Here is an 18,485-nt window from a genome sequence, read left to right on the forward strand (position 1 = left end):
ATTACCCAACTCTTCATGTTATAAACCTCCGACCTCAGCCATTGCAATTTTATCAACGCACTCATTTTTGTGATGCCAACGAGTTGTGAGTAAAATTGAGTAATTTTTATTTTCTCCCTTTCCCATATCTTACTATCTCATATCTTAAAATCTATGTCTGACAAATAATTTCAAACGGTTTAGTAACCATTAAATTTTTACTAATTACTATCAATCGATCAATCCTTGTCTCACCTCTTCCTAATCATCTTCCTCATCATTCCCTGTTCGTCTAGAATCTCCACAAGGCGGTTCACGAACGATTTTCTGTTCGTCTAAAATCTCATCAGGGCGGTTCACGAACGATTCCCCGTTCGCCTGGAATCTCCGCAAGGTGGTTCGCGAACAATTCCTTATTTCTCTTTATTAGCTCTTTCTGATTTATTTACCGAGAATTTATATTGTTATCTATCTTTAAATCTCGTTTCAGCCCTTCTTTATATATATCTATTCATTTCTACTTTTTCTTTACTCCCTTTCGTTTTCTTTTAATTTCCCATCCTTATATTATAATTTTTATTATTATCTTTTATTTTCTCTTTATATTATTTTTCTTCGAATTATCATTACTTTTGGGAGAAACCGTTGAAATAGACGAATAATTTTCGAACTTAGACTTGGCGAATCTCTTATCTTAATTTTATTATTGTATTTTAATTTAGACCTGTGTTTCAGCGAATTTAGAAAATTTTAATTCTAACTATAACACATATGCGCAAGCGACGAATTCTATACTTCCCTTAATGAGTAAGCGTTATTCATATTTTTATTACATATTCACTTTTTATTTTGTTTTATTTTTTATATTACATTAATTATATGTATATTGTATTAACCAGTCAGAATTTAATTCTTAACGTAAATTCTTCCCTGTATATTCTGACTGATGACTTCCGAACGATTGTAACACCCGCGAGCATATATACACTACCGCTCAAAAGTATTTGACCACCTAGATAAATTGTGTTTAAATGACTATAAATAAATAAAAATCATTCATTTATATTAATCTATATATTTAATATCAAAATATACAAAAATTTTAAATTTTTGATTCATCCATGTGTCCTCCTTTATTTTTTATGACGACTTCACAAAGTCTCGGCAATCTTCTTATTAATTTTTCTAAAGTTTCTTTAGATATTTTTGGCAGCAGATAACTGACGCAAATCTATATCCGTTACATTCTAAAATATCAAATAAACAAAAAAATTTCATGAAACACGCGCCTTTGTAGTAAAAACTTAAAAGTATTCATTCTAGGAAAAGAGCCATAAATACCTTATTTAGCTTTGTAGCTATCTGTTAGTAAACATGAAGTGATATTTATAATATAGCTATTGAGAACAACTTTCCGTTAGCGCATAAACAATAAACATCGATGAAAGGCAATAGACACAATTTCGTTTTCGAGTTCTCTCTTAAATTAAGGGTGGCCAAATACTTTTGAGCGGTAGTGTACATACACATACAGATACCCACTCACGCATACCTACAACTGCTAAGATGTATTTTTCTTTCATTATTGTTTTTATAATATATGTATTTTTAATTTAATGTATAATTTAATTATTTAAACCGTTCTCTTCCCTAAATCCTGAGATCGCACTAGGTCCCATCCCGCATAAAAGGATTAAATTCCTTTACCGAAAAGGGGCCACCGAACGAATAGGCTTAAAAACGCAGCATTAAAGAGACCTTCGGTCGCTGACCTGTGTCAGGCCCTTCACATTCGTTCGACCCGATCCATACACACGCCCGAATAAAGTGTGTCACGGGGTAAGTAAGTTGCGTCCTTCCATACGGCCCATCCATTCCAGAGTCTGGACGTAACAATACATATCTATAAAACGTTGTCAGTATTTAGTGATTTTTCAAAATGATAGACCGTAATTGTGTGTAAATATTATACTGTTACGTCCCGGCTGGGCCGCGGCTCCTATGAGTGTTCGGGCCTCGTGCCAGACTGGTCGCACTTTTTCAGGGGCTAGGCCCTGGGGATACGCCTGCGACTAGGCTACCCGAACGACAGGTTCCCCTTAGTGAAGGCGAAGCGAGCAGCTGTGTTATCGACTGTTAAAGGCTTATCAGCAGTCGTGATGCCGATAAAGTGAATCGATGGAAGCTGTTTTACCGACCGTCAGAGTTCGCTAAGTAATAGTAGGAGAAGTTACCGATGCGCCCGTTAGCTTGGTGATCATGGGAAGTCCCGAACGGTAAAGCTGGGGGGAATAGTGCCGCCTACGAAAACCTTGATGGGGTCGGGAAGTGAGTAATAATTGATGCCCTGCTGTCGTAATTCTCTAGCAAATCTAACATATGCGGCGATACACTGATTGCAATCAAATGGGAAGAAATTAGCAAGGTTGCGTGAACAAACGATGCAATAAACTCCGGTATAAGTATTACTGCCTATGGCCAGATGAACGTTAAAATGTGCGTACGATTCCTTATTGATGTTGTTTGAGTTCGCGAAACAATAGGCGCAGTAGGGTATTAAATGAACCCTATGGGCGAAACCGGAGATATAGGTGCAGCGGATGTCCGCGAGTCGGTGGTATACCTCGTCGGGCGATTGCTCGCGGTTCATGTGGACGTAGTTTATTGAGTTAGGGGAATGAAACAAAATGTGACGACCAAATCCGCAATAAGGTTGATTATTTATTTATCTATTCTTAGGTTGGTTGTCTACATAAAAAGGTAGGAAGCGTGCGGGAATGATATTTCTTCCGTTTGGAATTTCGGTACAGGTCGAAAAGTGAAACTCCGAAAGGGTTAGGGCAATAAAATCCAGGTAAAGGGTTGCTCGGTCCGCAGGGTCGGTGTGGGTCCTTGCCTCATCTGCAAGCAATAAAAGTGAAACCCTCGCGGTCCCTTTGTTCCGGGGTTTGCGTTCCAACGGGATGCGAGATTTCGCCGGATTCGGTGTATATGGCTAATCTAATATGATCGGTTGATCCGCGGAGCCCCAATGCTCGGGAGCGCTGGCGCCGTATTCCGTGTGCAAAATTTCCGCGCGGATTTGGAGGTATCTCATTCTCCGGGGGTCCTCGGGTACGTAATCCAGGGGCGGCAGTGACGGGTTGTTTCTTACGGTTTCCAAGTTACGTGGCCACCGGAAATATTCAATTGATTTAATGCGAATGTCTTTCCTTATTGGTTTAGTTCTCCTTAATTGAAACCGCGAATCGAAGAATGCCTCGTACTCTATGTCGAGGTAGTTGCGCTCTGTCCCCAGGAACTCACTGTCAGTTTCAGTCACGGGGGCGTACTTGAACTTATAATATAGGCTGTGCGCATAAAATTGATGTCCGCCCCTCCTTGCTTTAGGCATCTACGGAAAGGTTAAATTAGCAAACGGCTGGGTTCGACCATGGGAGAATGTAGGAGTGGTTGAAAACAACGTGCAGATTAGTAGCACCGGAGTCTCGACCTTCTGGGGTGGGAGTGCCGAATGTGCAGAGTATTAGCACCAAGCGGCGGAGTTGAGAGGCGGTGATAACCGTGCCGCGTGGTAGGCACCGTATTATCACTGTCGCCGGGTGATCGAAACCAGGTTTATGATGAAATTACGGAATTCGTGCCAATTGAAGGAGGCGCGTACGGGGTTAGGCGTACTCAATTTCAACACTTTATATTATATTCAAAGTATATTCAAATATATTTGATCTACTTACAATGTTAGTTTCACAAATAGGACCGTACGAGAGCTATCGGCGCGGGCGCTGGTATCGTGAAGTAGTAGTCGCAGTCGGAATTGAGTGGGTGTAGAAGCACTATAGGCAATGGCAACGCAATTGGAAATAGTAACGCAATAGTGACGCAATCGGAAATAGTAACACAATCGGAAATAGTAACGCAATCGGAAATAGTAACGCAATCGGAAATAGAATTGATACCACGGATCAAGGAGCGCTTCCGAAGGAGAAGTCGCTTGCTTGATGCTCGAGATAGAAGTGACTATTTTTGGGACTACACTGAGGTCCCTCGTTTTCGGGATTCGGGAGTGGGAGAGTAGAGGTGGTGGGGAGTTCTTGAGAAAAGGGGGTGTGGTAGGTTAGCCATCTATTGGAATATTCGAGAGTCGAGTCGGTAAGAAGGTAGTAGTCTTGTTGGCTGTCGATAAGTTGGTAATTTGCTGTGCCTAGGGTTGGTATACTTAGGGCGAAAAACTGTGCAGGGGACGTAACACCTCCCTCCTTAAAATAAAATGTTGGACCTTGTTCCAGCATTTTCTTAAGATGTAGATGTGGGGTGTTTTCCGGTAGGAATCGTTTTCATGTCTTCTTCTAGTAGTTTTCGTAGTTCCATATAATTTTCTTTCGCGTTGTGAGATTGTGGGTCTGGGTTATGGGTGAGGGGTTTCAAGGCGTCTTCTTCGGTCGTTGGAAGGGTGGCAGAGGGTCGGTGAATTCCATCGCGGGTTCCGTTGTTGTTTCGTCTTGTTCCTTGATGGAGGAGGAGATTGGCGACTGAATTCCATAAGGCTCCGAGTAAATGTAGACTCCAACCATAGATGGAGTGTAGTGCGTATCCATGTACTAATGTGTCGATTATCAATTTCACGAATTTCATTATCATAAAAATGGCTAGTACTCCTGCGCTGACTGAGCCGAATGTGACAAAAGTTTTCCAGAGTCGCGCACCTGCGCTCTCCGCTATTTGGTTTAGGGATTCCTCGTCTAACAGGTTTGCTAGGGAGAGGCTTCCTGCTGGTATTTCCTGTCCCATGGCTCCTCGTGCTATTGTGTTCAGCATCGAAGGCTTTTCCATTGGGAACATGATGTGGTCCCTCAGTCGGTCTATGTCTTCGTCGGAGTAGATACCACTTGTAGCGAGTGAGGCGGGACTCACGTATTTCCATGCGGGTTTCGTGAGTGGTTGAATGGTTGGTGGTGCTATCGTTTCTGATGGCTTTGGCGAGAGTTTATACCAGGTGTTCAGTATTTTATACATTACCGGTAATAGTTCGTTGCAGTCCCTTGGGGTTCCTGTTTTAGTAAGTATCTTGGATCTTGATTGCAAGAACAGGGATTTGTTCTGGTAGGTGACCGGGAGTTCGTTGTAACAAGCTTCGGTATGCCTGATCCGGCAGTCCACGGGAACGCATTTAATGAGGTGAATTACTTCTCCAGAGGTGATGGCGGTATAGCCTGGGGACTTCATTATTCTGTGTGCCATTTCGTCAGGGGCTATGCTCGCAAGGGTGAATGCGTTCTGTAGTACCTGTCTTTCCAGCACGCATTTTTGTTCCATGATGTCCCGGTATAGTTGAGTTAACTGAGTTTTTAGGTGCTTCTCTACGTAAATGAATTTGGAGTTTACGTAGGAGAAGATATCTAGATTGTCGATAGATGTTTTGGCACGGGTCCGGAAATAATACTCGTCCTGGTTGGGTGTCATGGATGTAGAGTTTTGGGTGCTCGGTTTGGATAATTTTGTATCCGCATATGCTTTCTTCTCGTGGTGTGCGTGCTAGCGCGAAAGTTGTGTCTTGCGTGGTTACCGTATATACTATAGGTGAATCGCTCCTTACGATTGCTGGTGTCAGTCGGTAAGCAGGGCCTTCGTAGAGTACGTCGTACCGACTGAACTGACAGTTATCTCGCGGTACTACATTCCAGTAAGTTGTGGTTCCATCTGCATCGTTACATTCCCCGGTCGTTGCGCGGCATCGCGCTCCGAGAGGTAGGATGATTTCGTTATTGGCGTATTTGATGGGGAGGGTCAGCTCTCGTGTGGTTATTCTCACGGATGCTTGTACCACTACGTCGTCCCAGGTACCGTAGGGGTCGTTGAACTGTGTGCCCTTACAGCTGCCATCCACTCCTATAGTTCCCGCGTAAGTGAGACTATGTGAGGACGTAGAGTTGATTTTGACTCCGGAGATAAGCGCGTTATTGCCCAGAAATATGGTTCCAGTGTCGTGCAGTTTTTTGCAATTTTCCGCAGATATTTCACGTATGTATTCTCGTTTCCCATTATGTACTACGGATACATGTGAGATCGAAATCGACAGGATCATATACTACTGCATCCCGCAGTAGTATATGATCCTGTCGATTTCGATTTTGCATTGGATGGCGTGTGTATGGTCGAACTCGCTTAGTTGAAGTAGTTGTATGTAAGCTTCTTCCTTCTGTGGTTCTATGTTATTGACTTGGCACTCTCCTATATCTAGGAGCGATAGTGATGTTATGTTTAGGCTTCGCCCTCCACAATCATATCCCACCATGCATAAGATGGGTGTTGCTAGGAGGAGCAGGGTTGCTAAAGTGTTCTTCGTCATGGCGAAACTGGGGTTGAACTGGCCGGTCCTCCGTCCGGGTGGTCGTTATATTTGTTCACTTTAGTTATGGAGGGGGGGTGGTTGGGGCGTGTCGAAGGCGTGTTTCAGCTTATCCTGGTGGACTATCCTACTTTTGTGCGTGCTAGTGGCTATCTTAACGTTGTGGTTTCCTAACATCTCCAGTATTCTATACGGTCCTGTGTATTGGCCAACTTTCCCTTTCTGGGGTTCTTTGAGGAGATATACGTTATCGTCTACCTTAAATTTGCGTGTACAAAGCTTTCGATCGTAGTACATTTTTGATCTGATTTTCGCGGCGATTAAATGTTCTCGCGCGTTTTGTTGGGCGTCCTTAATCCTATTAAAGAGTATCGTTAGGTACTCCGCGTAGCTCTCGTTTCGTTCGTTTACATCGTCGGTTTCGCTCGATGGTACCCTAGCAGCCTTACCGAATACTAATTCGAACGGGGTGTAACGAGTTCCCTCATGAACACTGGTGTTATATGAGAAAGACGCTAGTTTTAGGCATTCGTCCCATTCGTTGCTTTTATCTACGTACTGTTTTAGGTATTCCCAGAGGACTTGATGTGAGCGCTCGACAGACCCGTTTGATTGTGGTCTATATGCCGTGGTTTTGTAGTGTTGTATTCTGAATTTGCGTGCTATGCTTCGCATGAGACTATTTAGGAAGTGTGTGCCTTGATCCGTGAGGATGGCTTTAGGTGCGCCGAACACACACACGAATTCCTCCGTAAAGGCGTGTGCTACTTGTATAGCACCAGCGCTCTGGAGTGGGATGGCTAATGAGTATTTCGTTAAGAGATCCTGTATGGTTAGAATGTATTTGTTATCTAATCGCGTGATGGGCAAGGGGCCCATGATATCCATGGATATCTTGTCCAAGGCAGAGTCAGGGGTGTCAGTTAATGTCATTGGTTGTTTAGTTTTTACACGTACAAGTTTTTTTAGTTGACAAGGGCGACAGTTCTGTACAAATTTCTGAACGTCCCTTTTCATCCTGGTCCAGTGATAGCGTTTCTTTAGGCGATTATATGTCTTAGTGACGCCCTTGTGTCCGCCTGCGGCCGAATTATGGGTTTCGATAATAAGTCGCGGTCGGTCGTTCTCGGGGGGAATGGTTATCTCATTTGCGCACGCGAAGACCTGCACTTGGGTATCTCCGAGTATTCGCGAGAGGAGGGAACGCACAGTTTCCCAGGGGACGTTATCGCAAGCTCTTTTGGCTAGGGAGATGGATTGCAGCCCTAGTTCGATGACGACGTCTAAAAGGGATCGGATGGCTTCCTTGAGGATTTCTTTTTCAATAAGTGCGGATACTTTGTCTTTTACTACTAAGGTTATGATTTGTCGGTTTCCTTCGGGGTTTACTCGTGCTCTCCCGAGAGGCGCATTTTCGATAGCTGGTAGTAGTCCCGCTTCTGCGAGGATTTGGGCCCCTGATCCTATCGGTTTATCTTGTTGGGTGGTGAAGACAACGAGGTTGTCTGACCGGGTTAGGAAGTTATCGGGGACGTGTATAATTCTAAAGGTCTTTGGTCGTTTGATCTCAGGGGTTTCATCGATGTCGTCGTGTGACTCCTCGGAGTTGTCTGAATCCGAGCTGTCGTCGCTCTCTCTGTGTTCATCGGTGACGTCAGGAGTGGGAGCGCGATTCGCTGTTGCCTCGGCTTTCCTCTGTCTCGTATTGTATGGCGATCGGTGGGGTTCTGGTGGTGTTGTACGTCGGGTCACTGGGAGAATTCGTGCGTTTTCGTGTATTTGTTTCGCGCTGGCTTTTACAGGGTTTCTTGAGAGGGTGTCCGCATTAACGTTGGTTTTCCCTGCTTTGTACATAACCTGATATTCGTATTCGGCAAGTTTTAAGCGTCAGCGTACTAATCGGGAGGTAGGGTCCTTGACTGAATGCAGCCACACCAAGGGTTTATGGTCTGTGACGAGAGAGAATTTCCTACCGTAGAGGTATGGACGGAAATGGTTTACGCAATAAACAATGGCCAATAGTTCCTTTTCAATCGTGGAGTAGTTCTTTTCTGCATCGTTCAGTAGGCGGGATGTGTATGCGATGGGAGCGTCTTTTCCGATCGGTCCCTGGCTCAGAATGCCGCCGATCGCATAGCCCGAGGCTTCTGTTGTTACTATAAAGGGTTTTGTGAAATCCGGATATTGTAGGACCGGTTCTGTGCAAAGCGTGTTACGTAGCTGGGTAAAGGCTTGCTCCTGCTCTTCCTTCCAGTTGAACTCTTCGTCCCTTTTGAGGAGTTCGGTGAGGGAGCGTGCTATCTTTGAAAAGTTGATGAATCTGCGGTAGTATCCCGCGAGCCCCAGGAATTGTTTTATGTTCTTCGCGTTGCTAGGTCGGGGAAAGTCCTTTACTGCCCGCACCTTGGAAGGATCTGGTTTTACACCATCTCTCCCGATGATGTGTCCCAGGTATCCGACTTCTTTTCTCAGGAATTCGCACTTGTCCGGTTGTAGTTTGAGGTTGGCCGCGCGTAGCCGCTCGGCTAGTCTGTCGAATTTAACCTCATGCTCTTTTAGCGAGCTCGCGTATATGACGATATCGTCCAGGTACACGAAGAGTTCCGTTCCTTGTAGTCCCGTTAGTGCCTGATCCATTAGCCTCTGAAATGTGGCGGGGGCGTTTTTTAATCCAAAGGGCATTCGAGTGAACTCGTAGTGGCCATGAGGGGTCGAGAAGGCGGTTTTCCGCGCGTGTTTTTCGTCCATTGGTATCTGGTGGAATCCAGACGCGAGGTCAAATACACTGAAATATTTGGCGCTGCCCAACTGGTCTAATATCTCTGTGATGTTAGGTAGTGGGTAGGCGTCTCCGATAGTCTTCTCGTTTAATGCTCGATAGTCTATGACCATACGCCATCTCTTATTGCCTCTAGAGTCCGCCTTCTTGCGAACTATCCACAACGGGGAGTTGTAAGGTGATTCTGATGGGCGTATCACGTCGTTGTTTAATAACTCTTTTATTTGTTTGTTTATTTCCTCTTTGTGGATTGGTGGGAAACGGTACTGTTTAGTGTGGATGGGCTGTTCGTCTACTGTAGTGATTCGGTGGGCGACGGCGGGGGTGTGGCCCAGCTTGTCGCCCGGCAATTGGAACAGGTCATCATGCTTGTTGAGTGAAGCTACCTTTTCGGCTTCCTCCCGGTTCAGGTGTTCCAGGCGGAGCAGCTTCGTGATTCCTTCAACTCGATTTTTATTCTTAGCACTCTTCGTCTCCCCGTCGTCCGTCGTGGTGACCGTTAGGATCTCGTGGGTGGTTGTTGACATTTGTTCGATTTCTTCCAATTCTAATGACGGCACTACTAGTTCGTGGTCGACGTCGTTAGTGTTAATGGCTTGTAAATACGCGGTGCCTTTTCTATTTTCGACTATCGCGTCTCCTAGGTACACCCCTTTCGCTGCCCTGAGGCGGGAGACGTACCCGACTTGTATTTCTGGATTTTTTACCTTGATATAGAACGTGGACCGTGAACGAGCGGGTATGACTACAGTGTCTCTCGAGGAGAAAGGAATCCGTATTCCTTGCCAGTGCACGGCTTTGTTCTCGAGGTCGATCATGGAGGCGTTGTCTAGGAAGTCGCTGCCTAATATTCCTTCTTGTGTTATCGGGAAGTTGTCCGGCACTACCTGTAGATCTAGCGGGTAGCCCATGTAGGAAGTTTTGATTGTGCCGAGAGTCTTGATCCTTTCCTTTGTGATACCGCTAAGATATACATTTTCGTCCACTATTGTTGCCTCAGGGTGGACGTTTCGTTGTTTTATTATGTTGGGAGCGGCGCCTGTGTCTATCATAAAATTAGTGTCTTGGAGGAATTGATCAGCGAATATGGTGACTGTAGGCGCGTTGGAGCGTCCTCGTCGGCTTAGTGCGATTCTGTATTCTCGTCCTCCGGAGGGCTGGTTTCTATCAGGTTTATTGCTCTGGGCGGGCGAGGTGGCAGAGTCTGGGCCCCTTGGCGGCGCTCGCCAGTCCGATTCTCGGGGCCCGTAGCGTTTCCCGCTTGCGAGTTTCTCAAGGAGTTGTTATACTCTCTCTTCCTGCATTCGCTAATGTCGTGACCTACATTCTTACAATAACGGCACGCCTTCGGTTCAGATCCCGTATGTATCGTGGGTGGGGGTGATCGTCTATCAAAGCGTCCCGGGCGTTCTTCCTGTCTATGCGCGGGGTTAAAGTGCGGGCGATCATTTCGCCACGTGGTTTGGTTCCGTGGGTGATTTTCGCCCTGGTACCGAGCGCGCGGGGGTGGAATGTAGATATTTGGTTGGACGGGGTCCCGTGCGACGGGGTAGGCTTCAGGTTTGCGGGTCAGTCTGTCGATCCTTGAGTCCTGGCGATCGCTGCTTCCGTAACGGAGCTTGTCTATCTCCTGCCTCTTCGCGATGGTTTTTGCCTTGGCGAAGGCCTCGGACGGCGTGGTATACAGGCTGCAGTCCATCTGGAGTCGGTATTCCAAGGGTAGCCCGTCGCAGAATGACCTAGCGGTCAGCTCGTCGATTTCCAGCAGGCCTCTTTCCGTTAAGTACCCGGTTTCGCGGCGTTCTTCGTCCAGGATCGCGGTGCGTAGATCCTTAACGCGAGTAATATAATCCAGGATGTGCTCCCTAGGTTTTAGGTATATGGTGCTAAGTTCTCCTCGGTATTGGTCGATTATTTTGGGAGAGCCGAACGCTACGTTTAAGAGGTCGATTAATTGCGTGACATTCTCGCAGGGCTCGACTTCCACTGCCGAATACGCTCTTGCGCGTAATTTGTTTATCAGCAGTTTGGTTAGGTTGCGTTCGGAGGACGGGGGTACTATCTCGCGGGCACGCCTGCACGCGCGTACGAATTGGCTAAGGGAGATGTTGTATCCATCGAAATTTGGGACTGATTCTGTGGCTTCTCGAAAGGTCACTTTGGGAGTAGTGTCGGGAGGTTCGTTAGTCACGAGTGTACTTGAGGTGCAACCCTTGCTGGTGCGACGCGCAGTGTTATTGATTTTATTTACTTCCTCGCGCAGGTGTTCGATCTTCCCGATTACGCCGGAACCGAGTAACTGGATGCTGTTGTCGCGCTCCATTCTACGTTTTTGTTCCTCCAACTCTCTCTCTCTGTCAGTTGGGAAAATTCATTGAAGTTCCGAACGTTTTCTTCATGCTTCTGGCGAGCCTCTTCTAACTCCTTGGCTTGTCGGGCCAATGCCTCTTCCTTGTTTTTTAACTTGTACTGCATAGCTCTCAATTCTTGGTCACCTAGGGTAGAGTCTTCGTCGGGGGATGCTGTCGCCTTCTTTGAGCGGGTCTCCATCGTGTCGGGGTTCTCGGATCCCACCGCTGTCACCAATTTTGTGTTACGTCCCGGCTGGGCCGCGGCTCCTATGAGTGTTCGGGCCTCGTGCCAGACTGGTCGCACTTTTTCAGGGGCTAGGCCCTGGGGATACGCCTGCGACTAGGCTACCCGAACGACAGGTTCCCCTTAGTGAAGGCGAAGCGAGCAGCTGTGTTATCGACTGTTAAAGGCTTATCGGCAGTCGTGATGCCGATAAAGTGAATCGATGGAAGCTGTTTTACCGACCGTCAGAGTTAGCTAAGTAATAGTAGGAGAAGTTACCGATGCGCCCGTTGGCGTGGTGATTATGGGAAGTCCCGAACGGTAAAGCTGGGGGGAATAGTGCCGCCTACGAAAACCTTGATGGGGTCGGGAAGTGAGTAATAATTGATGCCCTGCTGTCGTAATTCTCTAGCAAATCTAACATATGCGGCGATACACTGATTGCAATCAAATGGGAAGAAATTAGAAAGGTTGCGTGAACAAACGGTGCAATAAACTCCGGTATAAGTATTACTGTCTATGGCCAGATGAACGTTAAAATGTGCGTACAATTCCTTATTGATGTTGTTTGAGTTCGCGAAACAATAGGCGCAGTAGGGTATTAAATGAACCCTATGGGCGAAACCGGAGATATAGGTGCAGCGGATGTCCGCGAGTCGGTGGTATACCTCGTCGGGCGATTGCTCGCGGTTCATGTGGACGTAGTTTATTGAGTTAGGGGAATGAAACAAAATGTGACGACCAAATCCGCAATAAGGTTGATTATTTATTTATCTATTCTTAGGTTGGTTGTCTACATAAAAAGGTAGGAAGCGTGCGGGAATGATATTTCTTCCGTTTGGAATTTCGGTACAGGTCGAAAAGTGAAACTCCGAAAGGGTTAGGGCAATAAAATCCAGGTAAAGGGTTGCTCGGTCCGCAGGGTCGGTGTGGGTCCTTGCCTCATCTGCAAGCAATAAAAGTGAAACCCTCGCGGTCCCTTTGTTCCGGGGTTTGCGTTCCAACGGGGGATGCGAGATTTCGCCGGATTCGGTGTATATGGCTAATCTAATATGATCGGTTGATCCGCGGAGCCCCAATGCTCGGGAGCGCTGGCGCCGTATTCCGTGTGCAAAATTTCCGCGCGGATTTGGAGGTATCTCATTCTCCGGGAGTCCTCGGGTACGTAATCCAGGGGCGGCAGTGACGGGTTGTTTCTTACGGTTGCCAAGTTACGTGGCCACCGGAAATATTCAATTGATTTAATGCGAATGTCTTTCCTTATTGGTTTAGTTCTCCTTAATTGAAACCGCGAATCGAAGAATGCCTCGTACTCTGTGTCGAGGTAGTTGCGCTCTGTCCCCAGGAACTCACTGTCAGTTTCAGTCACGGGGGCGTACTTGAACTTATAATATAGGCTGTGCGCATAAAATTGATGTCCGCCCCTCCTTGCTTTAGGCATCTACGGAAAGGTTAAATTAGCAAACGGCTGGGTTCGACCATGGGAGAATGTAGGAGTGGTTGAAAACAACGTGCAGATTAGTAGCACCGGAGTCTCGACCTTCTGGGGTGGGAGTGCCGAATGTGCAGAGTATTAGCACCAAGCGGCGGAGTTGAGAGGCGGTGATAACCGTGCCGCGTGGTAGGCACCGTATTATCACTGTCGCCGGGTGATCGAAACCAGGTTTATGATGAAATTACGGAATTCGTGCCAATTGAAGGAGGCGCGTACGGGGTTAGGCGTACTCAATTTCAACACTTTATATTATATTCAAAGTATATTCAAATATATTTGATCTACTTACAATGTTAGTTTCACAAATAGGACCGTACGAGAGCTATCGGCGCGGGCGCTGGTATCGTGAAGTAGTAGTCGCAGTCGGAATTGAGTGGGTGTAGAAGCACTATAGGCAATGGCAACGCAATTGGAAATAGTAACGCAATAGTGACGCAATCGGAAATAGTAACACAATCGGAAATAGTAACGCAATCGGAAATAGTACCGCAATCGGAAATAGAATTGATACCATGGATCAAGGAGCGCTTCCGAAGGAGAAGTCGCTTGCTTGATGCTCGAGATAGAAGTGACTATTTTTGGGACTACACTGAGGTCCCTCGTTTTCGGGATTCGGGAGTGGGAGAGTAGAGGTGGTGGGGAATTCTTGAGAAAAGGGGGTGTGGTAGGTTAGCCATCTATTGGAATATTCGAGAGTCGAGTCGGTAAGAAGGTAGTAGTCTTGTTGGCTGTCGATAAGTTGGTAATTTGCTGTGCCTAGGGTTGGTATACTTAGGGCGAAAAACTGTGCAGGGGACGTAACAATACATTATTAGCTATATTAAATATAGCTAGTGGAGATAGAGCAATAAGTATAGTTCATTTTTACAACTGCATACTTTTGTAATCATCAATATAATTTAAATATAAAGTAAGTCATTAAAAATATAAAGATAAAATATATGTATATACCTATCCCGAATGATGTAGAAATTCATACATGATAACTGTTATAAATTCAAAAATAATTATATTATTATATTTATATATTCACAACTAATTAGGATATTATTCGCGTTTCCTCTTTCACTCATAAATTTTACAATCATTTTTAATTATCCGTTATATATAATATCGAAAATTAATTATATTTCTAAAAAAAAAAGATATTGTTTATACATATATATATAATCGCAATTATTAGATTTCGCTTCGATTACTCAAAAATATAAATTAGATATATCATTATATTACATTGTTTACAATTATGAAAACGGATGTGATATTTTTTAATAATCAAAATTTTATGGAAGGTAAGATTAAAAAATTTCTTTTACCTTCATTGATAAATCTAATATTAAGATTAAACCTGAAAATAACAGAATCAATTTAGAAATATTCTAGAAATAATTTTTCTACATTAAGATTTATTGAATCGTTTGGAAAATAAAATAAACATTAATTTAATTATATCGGCTATATAGTATCGACTGGACTCAGTAAGGCATCTTCCATGTTCTCTCTTAATGCTATAATATTTTTCAGACAAAATTTGAAATTTGGTCTAGCATCCGCTGCACTCCAGCAACGTAGCATCAACTGGTACAATGGTGACGGACAGTTAAGAGTCATCGGCAACCTGCCTCCAGCAAGTACATAAGTTATCACTCTTTCATCAGTCTTGGCAATATAAGGTTGCTCACCCAACGATGTAATTTCCCACATTAATACCCCAAATGACCAAACATCGCTTTGAGAAGTAAATATTTCAATCATCAAAGATTCGGGTGCCATCCAGCTAATAGGAAACCAACGTTCTCCTTTCTAAAACATGATTTAAACAAAAATTTAATTTTCTGATTCAAGTTGTTCATTTTTAGAATATGTGTAAAATGAAAAAACGTTCATTTATCTCTTGTTTATATAAATAAAAACTATTCATATTCTATATTATTTAAAGAAACAATGCACGATACTATTATGATAAAAGAATGGCAAATATTTTCGAAAGAATTCATTTTTTAGTCATTAAATTTTTTTCATAATTGTATTTACCACGCGATAATAATCATTTTTGTAGATATCTCTAGATAGTCCAAAATCTCCAATTTTGATGACACGATTTTCGCGATTTCTTGAAGATACTAAACAATTGCGACACGCTAGATCTCTATGTACGAAACGCTTCTCTTCCAAGTACCAACAACCTCGCGCAACATCTTCGCACATGGCGAGCAAATCCTGCAAACGTAAAGCAGGCGAATCTGACGCTTGCAAATTTCGACAATCTCTCAAATATTTTAACAGATCACCAGTTTCCATCAATTCCAACACTAGTAAAGGAGAATCCCCATTTAAACAAACGGCCAACAATCTTAATATATGTTTGTGTCGAATATGATTCATAAGCTTGGCTTCCTTTAACAAATTCTTTTCCTCATGGGAAGAAGCATCTTTCCGAAGCGTTTTTATTGCAACGGATATCTCTGTGCCCGATCTTTCTAAGTTCTTCACCTTTCCTTGATACACCTGCGAAATGTTTCACACAAATTTATGTGCGTACTTCATTAGAAAATGTGTAGTTTAATGTCAAGTAATATTATATTTTACTTTATATTAAATAATCCAACAAAAATGTATAATAAAGTGCATGTTTGTTGTCTCATCTAAATTTTACATTACTTATAATCTATTATAAAAATTTTTGTAATTTATACCTTTATTAGAAAATACATATCTGTTTTGTTGATCCAGAAATTAATTTGAAACATTGCTTGAAAAAATTAATTTTTACCATTCCGAATGCGCCGCTACCAAGAAGTTTTGTAATTGTAATTTGTTTACGTGCGATTTTAATTATCGCACATTCATCCGGATTACAATGTAACATAGGATTGTAAATCGTATTGAATTGACCGTATCGGTAAGGTTCATGTAGAATCGGCAATTCCATATCAGTCATTGTTGAAGACAAAAATTGTTCATTATTACCTCTGCGTTGACGATACACTGTTATAAAATTTCGAATTAATTATGTTATAAAATGTATTATAAAATCTGCTATTTTTTAGTAAATTTATTCGTTTAGTTTTATATAAGTAAATTACTATTTTCAGTAAATGTTTAGATATTATATCAGATATATACATATGTATAATCTACAATTCAAGTCGATACCTACATCAAATATACTTACAACGATAAAAGTAGCAGACGCTGATTATAGTAACTATAACGATAAAACTTAACATCAATAATAAGTAATATTCTTTCGCTATTATTCCAGGAGTGCTCGGAATATCTATATTAAGCAAAAATATAATTTTAATATCTTCGTGTGTGTATGTTTTTACAAATTTATTTTTACTTATAAGTTTATTACAAAATTTAATTTTTTTAAATTTTAGGCCTATTTATATCTAAAAAAATTAGCGAATAATAATATAATATCTATGCAACACAGAATGTTACAACTACTTTGAAACAATATTGCAATATTACAAATTGCAATGCAACATTACGGAAACATTGTAGAAATATAAATTAACAAAGTATGAATTAGACATTAGCAATATGATATTTATATTTTAGAAACATTTTAAAATTATAACATTCTTTAATTTATCTATAAAAATAATGTAATAATATATTTTTTTATATTTGTATATATGCGATGAATTTTACTTTTTTGCAGAAGTCAAATGAAATAATGACATAGTAATAATATCAGTCGAGTAAATATAAAAAAAGAGATAAAAAAAGGAGCTAAGTCCCGCGTAAAAAACTGTATGTATTTGCAAACCAGTGCGTTAACTATAAAAACCTATCTCCAAAGTCATGTTATTTTATAACTATAAAAACCTATCTCCAAATTCGTGTTATTTTATATATAAAAACCTATCTCTAAAGTTGTTATTTTATATCTTACAAAAATTAATGATATCAAATAAAAATTGTGCTAAGTAAAAATGAAAACTTATTAAAATATTTTAATTAAAAAAATTATATAAAATAGTTGTTGTAGTTTCTTACATTATATTCTACAAAATCAAAATAATATCAAAAATTTGCGTTAATTAAAAGTATAAATTTAAAAGTAGTGTAACACTAAAAAAGTTGTACAAAATAATTGTTTTAATTTTTTACAAAAATAACGATACTAAAAAGTTGTGCTAACTGAATACAAATTTTTGCTATAAAATATATTTTTTTTATTTCCAGTATAAAAGAAAAACTGTATTAAATATTTTAAAAAATTATTGAAAGTATAACTAACTATTATATATATTATATTTTTTTAATAATCATATATGAATATATCTTGAAGTTTAATCAAAAAAGAAAAAGAAAATGCAAGTATAAAAAACAAAAATTAAGTTATTAAAAAAAATAAAAATTTTTTAAATTAATACAAGAAAACAAAATTTATAGAAATTAAAAATTAATATAAGTAAAAAATAATTAATTAAAAAAACTTAGACTTAGCAGTGCTAAGTTTTATGTTATATATAAATATTTGGATTGAAGTTAATGATGCTAAAGTTAAAAAAAAGCAGTGGCCTAGAGGTGCTAAAAATGTTCATTTACTTTTCTTACAAAAGATGACTAAATAATACATAAAAATGTTATAAAATAAAGCAGTAAAAAAATTCTTTATTAAACATAAACATTTATGTAACATCTAAGTTGTGATTAATAATTTATCATTTAGTACAATATTTCGATCAGTCTTATATAAAAAAAGTATTGTAATGTATCAGCAATTTCGTGAAGAATGCTTTATATTTTGCATTATTTATAAACTGTCAAAAAATATTTAGATAAGTAATCAATAATTTGTCTCCATTTTTTTTAGTATTAAAAATAGAATTATGAAACTTACTCTTTTTCCGTTTTACTTATATATTCAATGATGAATTAAATAAACAAAACAATGATTATTTATCAATTTAGATTTGGAATTTTATTATGAATAATAAATGTAGATTTCTAATGACAGATATGTACGCATATGCAACTTATGTCAATTTGTGCGATAGCTCTTATTTTAAATCAAAAGATATGTATGATACTTAGTGCATCACACAATAAGTACATGTAATAGATATATATAGTTGCATCATCTATTATTTCAAGCTCGATATCGATCGACAATTCATCATAGACCAATCAGCTACAAAGCGCCCTTAATATCACTAAACGCCGTTAGTATCACAGAGCGCTACTAACGCTGCGTCATGAATCACTGCTAGCGCATTCTTGTGGCAGACGTTGGAAACGTATTTCTGTATATTTCTTTGTTATGTTAAGAGGAGTTGACGATGACCATG

The 18,485-nt window shown here is 41.2% G+C and overlaps 1 protein-coding gene and 1 pseudogene across 1 annotated transcript; both read right to left on the reverse strand.

The window, feature by feature from the left end:
* Positions 1-4,275: 4,275 nt before the first annotated feature.
* LOC145965655 (uncharacterized) lies at positions 4,276-5,394 on the reverse strand. The gene has a single exon (XM_083089311.1). The coding sequence runs from the start codon at positions 5,293-5,295 to the stop codon at positions 4,276-4,278; it is 1,020 nt and encodes a 339-aa protein (XP_082945437.1). The 5' UTR covers positions 5,296-5,394.
* Positions 5,395-14,617: 9,223 nt separating this feature from the next.
* Positions 14,618-18,485, reverse strand: part of LOC145965724 (proto-oncogene tyrosine-protein kinase ROS-like) — an 82,929-nt pseudogene continuing 79,061 nt past the window's right edge.

Source organism: Camponotus vicinus, unplaced genomic scaffold (genome assembly GCF_025532165.1).
Source record: "Camponotus vicinus isolate PSW18456_S1 unplaced genomic scaffold, iyCamVici1.0 SCAF_14, whole genome shotgun sequence".
Lineage (NCBI taxonomy): Eukaryota > Metazoa > Arthropoda > Insecta > Hymenoptera > Formicidae > Camponotus > Camponotus vicinus.